The sequence below is a fragment of the Polyodon spathula genome, chromosome 25 (genome assembly GCF_017654505.1).
Source record: "Polyodon spathula isolate WHYD16114869_AA chromosome 25, ASM1765450v1, whole genome shotgun sequence".
NCBI classification, from domain to species: Eukaryota; Metazoa; Chordata; class Actinopteri; order Acipenseriformes; family Polyodontidae; genus Polyodon; species Polyodon spathula.
In genome coordinates, this window is record NC_054558.1 from 21,788,874 (window position 1) to 21,800,969 (window position 12,096).

Here is a 12,096-nt window from a genome sequence, read left to right on the forward strand (position 1 = left end):
ACGCTGTAATAACATCCAGCTGTGGGCTGTCCCAGAGGAGCACAGGTTAATCAAATCCACTCCTTAGTCTCACGCAATGCTCTTGTAAGTGGGTCCCGGTCAATCTTCTATTAAAGTGAATTTGATATCAAAGAGGATCGTAACGCTGTAATAATCCCGCTGCTGCTTTGTAAGATACATGCATAGTATATAAATATGAAACTCTTTATAAATGGTATGAGTGTATTATCAGCATGGGAACTCTTTATGTGTGTTGGCCCTCTTTTCTGCATTTCTGTACAACGTGTGAAATTGTACTGTGACACTGTGGGCCATATTTTCAGAGCGTTTACTTCAGTCTTGACTGAAGTCTTATTTTGTTTAAAGCACTTGTAAAACGCCTCTTGATTTTACCAAACAAGAATTAAAGAACTAAGTGAAACCCTGCAAGCTGAGCCCTCTTAAACATTCTCAGGGTGTTTTGGGTCTCATGTTGTAATATTGACATGATATCTTCTCCTTTAAAAAATAGGAGTTAATTAAAGATTGAAGGAAATGCTTTTAAAACTTGGTCCTGTGCCCTGTACATACATTCTGGATACATGTATGTAAAGTAACTTACAAAAAGTGATGGTGAGTAAGTAGATTCAAGAAAATTCCTTTTCGTCAGTCAGTTGCCAGGTTTATTGAAATATGCAGGGAGTCTGGTCCCAGGTACAGGACAAACACAATACTCAACATTACAATGTTTGCATGACACTAAATACCCTTCTGTATAGATGGTCCACCTCCCCTTTCTCTGACACTTAACCAATGGTCAAGGTAATTTAATTTATTGTGTGAGTGTGTGTGTGTGTGTGTAGTCTAGTGTGACAGCCTCTGAACTCAGTGCATTCTTCACACTCCTGGAGACAAAAGGTCCATACATCTGCCTTTTGTTATCTTCTTGCGACCCCCTTTGATCCTAGTGGCATTATCTCTTTTGATCTCTCTGAAGTCTTTAGAGCCTGTTCCCTTCTAGTCCACAGCATTGTTATCTCGTTAGCTTGCAGTCATTGTTGGGCAGTTTGTAGACGCATCGTCTCTATCAATTGTAAGCAGTACATGCAATTTGAACCAAACAGTCTGCTATCTGCAATATTAGTCTCTTTTCAGAAAAGAACACCAGTATAGCTCTGCCAGTCCACATGCGTAGCAAACTGCTAATCAATTCTCGATCCATGTTTTCCAACAGTATGTAAAGTATTCCTTGCTGATATAAATTGTCTCTCTCTCTCTCTCTCTCTCTCTCTCTCTCTCTCTCTCTCTCTCTCTCTCTCTCTCTCTCTCTCTCTCTCTCTCTCTCTAATTTATTTGTTACTTTGGGCTGTCAGATATAAAAATGTGCTTTAATGATACCTTAATGTATTTCACAGATTATTATAAAGTGCAATTAAAAAAATGTGTTGAAAACTATACAAGTCTGCAGTGGGACTGAAGGCAACACATGTAAGTGTTGAAAACAAAACCCTAGTCTGCATTGGCTTTCCACATACTGTAACCTGTCTGCACCTGTACAGGACAATACACAGTGATCCCAGAGACAAGGGAGCGATGCCATTGCAAACTGCAATAGAGACAAGAGAGCAATCCCATTACAAACTGCAACAGAGACAAGAGAGCAAGCCCATTACAAACTGCAATACAGACAAGGAGAGGTTTTTAATTCTGCAGTGGAAACCGGTAAATGAAGACAGGCCTTGTAAAGAAGGATCCCGTCTCAATGGTTACTCCTCTCCTGCTTCAATCAACCTGTAATGAATGATGATGAGCACAAGTTGTTTTCAGAGTGGATATATGAGGGGGCGCCTCTCCCCTCTCTCATGCTGTTACAGGCAGGGACAGATGCATGGCTGGGAAGCGCTGGGCTCAGCTCCTGGATCGGGATCGGATCAGCCCCCCCCCAGGTCTGGACAGCTGCATTCTGTCGACTCGGAGGTTTCCTGTATTCCGATATGTAATCTTATCACCGCAGCCGCTAAAATTAGGGATCATATAGTCCCCGAGCTGGTTTGTGCTGGGCTTGGTCAGGTGATAAAAAACATTCTGCATCATTCAGCTGGGCTTCCTGAACTGAGCTGGGTTCAACTGGCCAGGTGCATGACTTCAGGCATTCTTGTTGAGCACTGTAAAACTAGGGATCCCTTCCACACACAGTGAGGCTCACATGGTACAGGGAATACATATTTAAGTCGTCTCTGTTATTGGTTAAAACGGTCATTGGTTTGTCCATTATTCCATGAGGTTACAGTTTTATATCCCAGCTTTTCAAAGGAAGATTAGGATTCTGACCCTCAGCATCTAGAATGTCTCTTGCTGTTGGGAGCCTTGCTGTGTGCTCACTCAGCCTGCCCTGAATGTGATTTACTACCCGTTCACCACACAGAGGGAGGAGAGAGGGGTCACTGGGACAGCACAGTGCTTTACTACCCGTTCACCACACAAAGAGAGGAGAGAGGGGTCACTGGGACAGCACAGTGCTTTACTACCTGTTCACCACACAGAGGGAGGAGAGAGGGGTCACTGGGACAGCATAGTGCTTTACTACCCGTTCACCACACAGAGGGAGGAAAGAGGGTCACTGGGACAGCACAGTGCTCATAAAGAATGGGGTTCTTGTGGTCTCGTGTGTGAGATCCAGGGTCATGCGAAGGGGGGTTCTAAGGGCCCGGGTTTGTCACGGATTTGAGTCTTTGAATCAGGCCTGGAGAGATCCAATGTGTATTTATATGCGTAACAAGACTGTATAAATAAGTTTGGTAAGTAATGCTTGACATGAAAAGCACTCAGTGTAAAATAAACCAGGGTGTTGGAATGCACAGGCTCAATAACACGACTGATTGCATCCACAGCTTGCTGTCATTGGCTCTTACAATGTGGTGCCAGCGGGCAGTGCAGAGGCAGCCGCGGTCACCTCACTCCACCTGCATGGAGCCTAATCAGTGAGGCATGTCAAAACTGCACTATTAAAGTGTGCTGTGAGACTCTCCTTAAGACATTCCTCACAGGGGGAGGGGCTGAGACCAAATTAGACACAAACCCAAAGCCTTGGGTCCTTAGTCACTAGCCCTGTGTCAGCAGCTCAGCTTTAACGCGTGATGTGTGCTCTACACAGGTACAGTACGTGAGCACAAGCCTGACACATTGTCCACACTGCTGTTATAATGCACAGTAAAAACGCACAGTAGATGGCACCAGTACACCACTGCAATTTTACACGACAAGAAATCCGGAGGCGTTAACTGGCTCCGATGCATTGTCCCACTGAGGCTTCCTTACAGGAAATACTAACTTCGAAGAGGAGGGGCTGAAGCGCCGCTGAAGGTTATTTACAAACCGGACAAAATAACTCGACAAAATAAAAGGTAACGTTTTACACGAATAACAGTGAAAAACAAACGAAAAATTAACTGGCTCCGGGTGTTGAAACACACCGCAATAAAACCGTAAAGGGCGCGAAGTGTGAAAGACGTGGGTGCCTAGCAACGCGATTGAAATCGGGATAAAAACATTGAAATCTTACTCAAAACATTGCAGCAAACGAGAGATTACAAATACAAATACATCTAGTTAAGCAGAGCAGTTGAAATTAGCGGCGTTTATGTGTATGTAGGTAAAGTCTGTGTGGAGACACGGATTGGATGTGCGATTTGTACAGCTGTGGACAAAAGTTTTGCATCACCTAGAATTTTACAGGATTAAGTCATAATTAATAAAAAGAAAAACTATATGAACAGAATTTAGATCTTTTATTTAATCATGAAATCAAAGAAACTACAAGATGATATCACCAAAGTCTTCCGGAAGCCATAATAATACAGTATTCCGTGTTAGATTTCGAAATGTAACATTTTTGTCAGATTTACGTGAAGTAAATATATGGAAAACTGCAAAGCGGTGCGTCATTTCAATATGTTAACGTTACATTGTTCAGCAGGTCTCACTGGACTTTACGAAGCTAAGCGAGTTAATTGTGTAGGGTGAGGCACAACTTTTGCCGCTAGTTTTCCCTCTCCCGTGAAGGGGGTTTGTTTTGTCAGGGTTAGTGCATCCCGAGGAGAGGAAGATGGGGAACACCAGCAGCGAGCGGCAGGGGGACCACAAGTCCCAACGGAGGGACAGCAGGGGCGGGTACTCCAAAGACGGGGACCAGTCGAAGATACTGATGGACAGCCCAGAGGATGCGGACATCTTCCAAGCAGAGGAGATGAAGGTCAGCACAGAACCGCAACACCTCTCTTCTGAGGGAAAGGAGTAGCGTTTACAAACCTCTTAGGTGACCACCTGGTGAAGGTTGCTGGTGTTGACTGGGCTGAGATACTTTCCTGGTGAAACAACTGAAGAAACGGCTGCTTGGGTTTGTGTGGATCGCTGTTCTGCAGTTTTAAGAGAAGCAATGGTCATCACAAACCCAAGCAGCTGCTTCGTCGCTCGTTTCACTTTGAATGGTAAACTAGCCCAGGCAACGCCAAAGACCCTTAGCTGATTTCCGTGGAGTGGTACACAGTAATCCGCTCCAGCGCACACAGCGCAGTGACTGCTTTGTGTTTCAATGGCAGGCTCCATTAGAGAAGGAGGAGTATCTCGCCTGGAAGCATGACCTGGAGGTGAGTGACAAAGACCCGACTCAAGACAGGCCCACAGTGTTTCGCTGGACTGGAGGCGGGAAGGATGTTTTCCTAGCAGGGTCCTTCAATAACTGGAACAACAAAATCCCTCTCACCAAGAGGTAATTCTACCAAATGAGACTCCCATTGCACAACGAGCTAATCCTGGGTTTACAGCGAGCTGAAAAAGCTTGGCGAGTCTGCAGCATTGTTAGTTGTTTAATTGAATTAGATTATTTTCACACACCACTGTTGAGTAATTAGTAGTTATTGATTATATTCTTATTTTTTTTGCATGGTTAGTGAATTGAAATTCATTTAATTGATTGGCCATATAAACAGTTTTTCTTTTTTCTCCCTTTACCAGCCATAATAACTTTGTAGCTATCCTGGACCTGCCAGAAGGGGAGCACCAGTATAAGTTCTATGTAGATGGGCAGTGGACACATGATCCCTCCCAGGTGAGAATGGACCACATTGATGTGCTGTAGTTTAAGTAGAATTAACAGCATGCCAGCGTACAAAGGGTTTCACTTCCAGTTTAAAGGAGGAGTTTGCACCAAATATATCTTTCAATTAAGAAACAAACTGCAGTTTTACTGCAGTGTCTCGCAGTCATGCTTGGTTTGACACTACAGTGTAATTCCTGGATGTCTGTTGAGTGCATGGTTCAGTTGCCTTTGCACTGTGACAGCAAGCCTTCTCCACAGTGTCTTATCTAAGGACACAAGCTTCCTTCTCTCTTACAACCTGCTAGAATGTCACTCTGTCAGCCAAATAACTACGGCATCCTCCTGCTGCTATTGCAGAGGTTTTATAATTCTATTATCAAATCTTTTCTAGCTCAGGGAGGAATCATTTTAAAAGCAGAATCGCTTATTTTGCAATGGGTATTTATTATGGGTATGTATTATTATTCTAATGATGTGTTTGACAGGAAAGCCCAGCAGAGGTTCTGTTTTCATTCTTTTTTGAAATGTAAGAAGGCGTTTCAGAGCTCTCTCTGAAAGGCACTGTGCTTTGTGGGAGTGGCATCATGATTGTGTTTTGTTCTGTGTGTTTTTACATTGTGCAGCCGGTGGTGAGCAACCAGCTGGGAACAGTCAACAACGTGATCCAGGTGAAGAAGACGGACTTCGAAGTGTTTGACGCCCTGATGGTCGACTCCCAGAAGTGTTCTGATGTGTCAGGTGAGAACTCAGAGTGCAGGCTCTGCAGTGATTGGACAGCTCGGCAGTTCTACTGTTTGGTCACACAGGGGTAGTAATTCAACAATGCAGATCCCCTGTTTTCTGTCTGCAAACCCCTGGTAAACAAGATGCTTCCTCTCAAGAGGCTTACCCCTTTTATTTTCTAATAAATACAGTTCTGAAAATGATGATTAACAGCACACTGTTGTTACCCTGTTTTCAATGCATTTGAATAACTAAGAGGTGCAACAGGGAAGTTTCAGCATAAATCTGCTAAATGAAGCCGTCAGTTTTGCAAGTGCTAAACGTTAGACATAGTCCTGCAGTTTCAGTGTCAGGGGACCTGTGAGTGGCGGTAGTGGTGGGGCTTTAACAGTCAGAACCTGCTTACTGCAGACGCAGCCAGTCAGAGACTTAAAAAACACAGCTTTATAAAGGCAGGCTCTTCAAACACAGCTTTACAAAGGGAGGCTTGTGGTGCACAGCATTGATGGACTGGTTGCTTCAATTGGTGCCTGTGCTAAATCTCAGTTGCCGTTTGCTGCTTTGTGCAGACTTGTCAAGCTCTCCTCCCGGCCCGTACCTCCAGGACGCCTACATCAGCAAACCAGATGAGCGTTTCAAGGCTCCTCCCATCCTCCCTCCTCACCTGCTGCAGGTCATCCTCAACAAGGACACGGGCATCTCTGTGAGTACAGAGCTGAGAATGAATGAACAACCGAGAGCAAGGAGCAGCTGTACTGGGGAGAGGTTTACTAATATCCTGCACAAGTCTCTGTCTGCTGTTTCATTAGGAGCAGCATGCACAGGACCTGGACTCAGCTGTTGGGCATTGTGTCTCATTTTGAATCAAAGGCAGATTTTCAGAGAATAATAAAAGCTGAATTTGAGACTAGCAATAAGCTACAGAAAAACAAATCTCATCCCTGATTTCTTTCTTCTAGTGTAAAGTAAAAAGTGAGTGCTGTGCAGTTTGTGTAGAGTAAGTCCAGGCAATGGTATTGCAGGTAACTTTGTATTCAGTGCATATTCTTTTCTTTTCCCCTTTGTAACAGTGTGATCCTGCATTGCTGCCTGAACCTAACCACGTGATGCTAAATCACCTGTATGCCCTTTCCATCAAGGTAATCCACAAAAAAACTTCAGTCTGCTTGAAAACAGTAGAATCTGCTTGTAGAAACAAAAAGGTAGAATTACCCTGATGCAATAAGCTATGAAATCTTTAAAACTTATCTCTGTGCATACTCTGTCTGAATATCCAAGCAAGGCACAGTGTAGTGCATAGCAAGAATGGAAATCAGACTCCAATTGCATAGCAGTTTCACCCATTCTAGGTTTTAAAACAGGCTTGATGAGCCTGTGTGCATGTTACAAGCTCAGGTGTGTCTTTTTAAACTCACCATAAAACCAGGAATGGATCAAACTGCTATGTAATGGGAGTCTTATTTCCACCCCTGCATAGTAATGCATTAAATGATCTAGAAACACAGACAGCTGATCCTATAGGAAAAATCCATCCTAGCCTTCAGAGCTGTTCGACCTACGCGTCTGTATGTAGGGTTTAGCTCTCAAGCTGTGAATTCAATACTAAGCAAGCGCATGCATGGTTTCAATCCCTCTCTTTTTTTTTTTTTTTTATCTAGGACGGTGTGATGGTTCTCAGTGCCACTCATCGGTACAAGAAGAAGTATGTAACGACTCTGCTGTACAAACCTATATGAATCCGGAAGTCCCGCCACCTTGACTGATTTGATGGAAACACACAGAGGGATCAAGCTCTGCTTTTCAGTGTTTAGCCAACATTATTGCATTCCAGTTTGGCTGCTTCTTTCTTTTTCATCTTCCAAACCCCGGAAGTCTGACTGAAGCAGGCAGCTGATGCTACTCTGTGAAACTTGCCACCAGATCTCTGAAGTACTGGCAAGGTCCAGAAGAGATGCCTGGATCCTTTTCAAACTCTTTCCATCCAAGCAGTTCTCTTTCTTTCCAGGGAGGAAAAGACTGATGCCAGTTTAAAACCCTTTTCTATGTATCTTGTGCTCGAGTGGGTTAGACATGCACTATGTGCTCACTGATTTATTATTTTTTTACATCAGATTATTATTGTAGTTTTGGCCAATGTTCCTGTTGTATTTTCTCTTGAATTTTCGTAAGGATGTACAATAAGCAAACAGTCTCCAATAGGACCAGCTTTAAATGGACTTGGCTATAGTATATCTATATTGACTGATTTAATCACCGTTTTCTTTTAATAAAAAGTTAAGAATTCCTTTGTTTAGACGACTGAATAACTTTTCACCTAAATGTAATTTGTTGTTATAGCGAAGGATAGTTTTACAGCAGCTGTTTTATTAAAATGCACTATATAAACCAAATATGTTATTATACATGAACAATTAGTTTAGTAAAAAAAAGAAATCTTTGGAAATACCTGTTAATTATGTGTTCTTGTTCTAACTGGCGTTTTTCAACACTGTACGCACAATGCAAGTTTAAAATGTATAAGTAAAAGGTGAGTAAATTGCACTTTAAATTGATTGGTTTTGTTTAAACTGCTTTTTTGGGTATATTTTTTAATTTCTAAAATCAATTTGACCTTTTGCGGTGTTTGGACAGGTAATGGCATTGTCAGAGAACTGCAGCTACTTGAAAAATAATTCAAAGCTGCATGTACATAATCAGGCATTAATATTTGCAACATGCTTTTTCAGCCTCCAACGCAGAGCTCAAATAACGATGTGACTTGTCCATTCCCATTATTATTTTTGCGAAGCGACTGTGAGTGTTTAGTTAACTTTCTGATTTGCTAAGAGTTCACAACACCGAACATGCATTTTGTTTTGACTATATCATTGTATACAAAGCCAGCAGAGAAGATTAACATGCTATGGGTAAAGAAGAATTTATTTTAAAACCGATTATAGAAAACGAACGCTCACTCTGGCAAGCGTACAGTAAATCAGGGCCCAGTGTTGACGTCACTGTTCCCCCGTTTCATTGCATTTCAAATTAAGTTGATACTCTGTGTATGTTGTGTATCATTTGAGTTGCAAGTCATCCCTCCCCCACCCCAGAGCTATTGCATTCATCTGTACTGTGTGATATGAGGGTGCAAAGTGTATGTGCACGAAAAACAGACATGTGTTGCTTCATTTTAGTTGTTTTATGTTGTTACATTAAAAAAAAAATCTATACAGAAAGATAATGCTGCTGTTCAATGCCATTCTTTTATACATAAAAATGTACCAATTCAGCACACACACATCTACAACTGAATACAACAGAGGCAGAAATAGTGAAAGCATGAACACAAAAATAGAAATTGAATATTAAACAAAGGTGTCTAATTCCTTGTGCATTTCAAATAGGTGATGCATGCTCAGTAGTGCTTTGACACTTGTGTTCTGACAGACCGACAGTATCTGAAATGTGTTGTTTTTGAAGCGCAGTATCAATTCTTTGCTTGAAAACATTTACAGCAGAAACAGTTTATTACAAATGAAACCCGATTGAGACTAAGCAATGCAGCAAGCGACAATGATCATTTACTTCAACCCGTTAGTCTGCCAAGCCGCCAAAAGGGCATTCAGGAAACTCAAAAGTAGGTCGCAGTTAGAATTTAAAACTATTTCCTAAACATGTTTAAACACATTGACAATTAAAACAAAAAAAAAAGAGATATATTCACTTGCACTAGATAGATTATAAAACCAAAATTGCTATACACAGTTCATCTTCTGTATGCTCTCAAAAGCTTTATTATTATTATTATTATTAATATTATTTATAAAAAAAAAAAAAGCTTTCTTCATTTATAACACAGAACCTGGTAGCTTTTACCAATTGATGTAGAATTCACCAGTACAAGATCAGTCTCTTAACATACAAAAAAACAACCGGTGTGCAGATCAATAGAAAATCCACCACAACAAGGTGAGAAAGCTATAAATAATTAACAGAAAAAATAACACTCTTCTTTCAGTTTAGTAGATTTCTTTAAACAGGAAACCATTACAGGACGTTACATTAGAAACAATCTATAATAAAAAATAGACTGGGCTGTACCAGCGCAGTATTCCCTTTGTGACTATAAAAGTGTATCAACTATTTACAGTATCGTCAGATATTCCCCCTTCATTGACTGGAAACACGTGTGAACTAATGAATTGTTAGGAGACAGTAGTTTGTGTGCTTGAACTTGCTTAGTGTGACTCCTGGGCTGCCGTGTGCTGTCAAGTGAAGTCGTTTACAACGGATTGCATCAAAATACAGTTTTCGGGATTACATGGAGCTGTATGGTGAGCTGAAAGTAAAAACAGTCCTGTACTCTGAATGGACGGTTTTCCCAAGTGATATACATGGAATATTTGCTGCACCCTCAAGTGTATGAAGTGCAGTAATTAGCGTGGTCTTGTGGCTCCGGGATGGGCCGGGGGAGAATCACAGCTTCCTTCTTTTAGTGAGGGGGTGTTTAGGACAAACAGCAGCGGTCTGCAGTGGACAGTGTGCTCACACTGAAGACTGATCCCACACCTGTATTAGGAGACATGGAAACACTGGCCATAACATTAAGAGAAAGGAGCCCAAGAGAAAATAAAACAAACAAAAACCAGAGACACTGTGCATGAAGCACATTCTACATGGGCAGACCTCCGACACAAACCAATTCATTGCAAACCTGTGCAAAGAACTTCCTGACCCTTTCATTTCATTTAGCTGGGAACCTTGTTTTACATTACAGAGCTGGGATGTTGTATCGTGGTCCCAGACTGGGAAGATCTAAAGCAGTGCAAATTGTTGTAGCCACCCCCGTGTACCTGACGTGGCGGTGTGGAAGCCAGCCCTTACCTTGTTGACAGGAGTCAGAGGGGTCCTTACAGAGCCGGTCTGAAGTCTCCCCCTGTCGTCGAACATCCTGCCAGGAGACCTCTCCCTGCGACTGTCCAGTATCCTGCCGGGGGACTTCTCCCTGTCCAGGGGCCGTGCCGGGGATTTGTCCCGGCGGAATTCCGTGCGTCCCTCCCGGTACCTGTGCGGGGTGCTGGGCTCCCGGGGCCGGCATTCCTGTGCCGGATCGGACGCCAGCCGCTTGGATATGTGCTCATTGTACGACGGAGGACCTCTTTTGTTTGGGCTGCTGCAGTTATTTACAGAATAGGACACGATTGTATTAGACTGTCGAATGCCCTAGATCCTAGATGAATATGTAGCCGAGATCAAAAGTTACAAACACATTTAGAAATGGAGAGTGGAGGGGTTTCTTAAGGTCAGAAATGTCTGTAACTCTTTCTATTTTTATTTTTTTTTAACAATTTTAGTGTGTTGTATTAATAAAAAAAAAAAGGTCAACACCTTCAACCAGTGGAATTATTAAAAGAGGAAAACTAAAACACTATGAATCTTTCTCCAGGAGGCTGGGTCCCAGGCTGCAGCGCTCGGCTCAGTCACTGTACAGTACAGCAGAACCTCACTCTCAGTCTGATCAGATTGATTTGGATGTGTTGGCGCTCACCTGCGGCTGGACGCCCCGCCTTTCTGCTGCTCGGCCGAGCTCTCCTTCACCAGGTTCCCCTTGCAGCAGATGACCCTCAGCTTGTTCTGATAGGACGAGGCCAGGTAGATGGCACCTCCCGAGATGGCGGGGCCCAGGTATCGCGGGTTAGGGATCTCCAGATAAGCGTGGGCAGGGGTACTGGGGAGCACAGTTTAAAATATATATCGGTATATAAAAATAAAAAACACACATTTAAAACTGGATTAAAAAAAGATAAATCGAGATGAATCATCTAGTTTACAAGAGCAGCCTGATGCTGTCCATCACGGCCATTCCGATAGTATATCACTCATTAGGAAACCGGACACTTTGTTAAAAGGGCCTGATTTTAAACTCCGGATGCACATTCGGATTATGTTTTTCTGTTTAATGCTCCATTCAGCTCGGAGAAGTTAAGTTGTTTATGTAAGTATGTAGAACTTTGATCTGCGGTTTTACTTTCCATCAATGGAAATGTTCTAAATCAGGCTGGGCTCATCCAGCTGTACTGGGACTCTACACTAAGGAGACTTCACTGCTCCACACCCAGAGCTCCTTACAAGGAAGCAGCACTTACCCTACAGCAGTGCGGCCCTGAATCTCAATCACCTCCAGAGAATTGAAATGAGTCACAAACAGATACGGGTCCCTGTAGGCTGAGACAGAGAAAGAAAAAAGACAATGATACAGCCTTTCATATTTTATCTCTATATATAGATAGATAGATACATTTTAAAAAAGCCAGTCA

General features: G+C 42.6%; 2 protein-coding genes across 10 annotated transcripts in view; one reads left to right on the forward strand and one right to left on the reverse strand.

Annotated features, from left to right (window-relative positions):
- Positions 1–3,282: 3,282 nt before the first annotated feature.
- On the forward strand, positions 3,283–8,050 carry LOC121299815 (5'-AMP-activated protein kinase subunit beta-1). Of its 2 annotated transcripts, XM_041227917.1 has the most exons (8): positions 3,283–3,383; positions 4,042–4,231; positions 4,578–4,747; positions 4,993–5,086; positions 5,701–5,815; positions 6,370–6,503; positions 6,871–6,939; positions 7,459–8,050. In XM_041227917.1, exons 2-8 carry the CDS (start codon positions 4,085–4,087, stop codon positions 7,534–7,536), a joined length of 807 nt encoding a protein of 268 aa, XP_041083851.1. In that variant the 5' UTR covers positions 3,283–3,383; positions 4,042–4,084; the 3' UTR covers positions 7,537–8,050. The 2 variants fall into 2 exon arrangements, with proteins under 2 accessions (XP_041083851.1, XP_041083852.1); XM_041227918.1 differs by lacking the exon at positions 3,283–3,383 and having other exon boundaries at positions 3,880–4,231.
- A 395-nt stretch (positions 8,051–8,445) lies between these two features.
- LOC121299813 (citron Rho-interacting kinase-like) overlaps positions 8,446–12,096 on the reverse strand; it is a 47,322-nt gene continuing 43,671 nt past the window's right edge. For 6 of the 8 annotated variants that reach the window (XM_041227916.1, XM_041227910.1, XM_041227914.1 and 3 more), the window contains 4 exons: positions 11,926–12,004; positions 11,328–11,507; positions 10,664–10,952; positions 8,446–10,348 (listed from right to left, as the gene is read on the reverse strand). In XM_041227916.1, the coding sequence (XP_041083850.1) occupies positions 10,325–10,348; positions 10,664–10,952; positions 11,328–11,507; positions 11,926–12,004 (572 nt within the window). In that variant the 3' untranslated portion in view covers positions 8,446–10,324. The remainder of the gene's footprint in view (positions 10,349–10,663; positions 10,953–11,327; positions 11,508–11,925; positions 12,005–12,096) is intronic. The other 2 variants (XM_041227915.1, XM_041227909.1) reach the window with 1 other exon arrangement.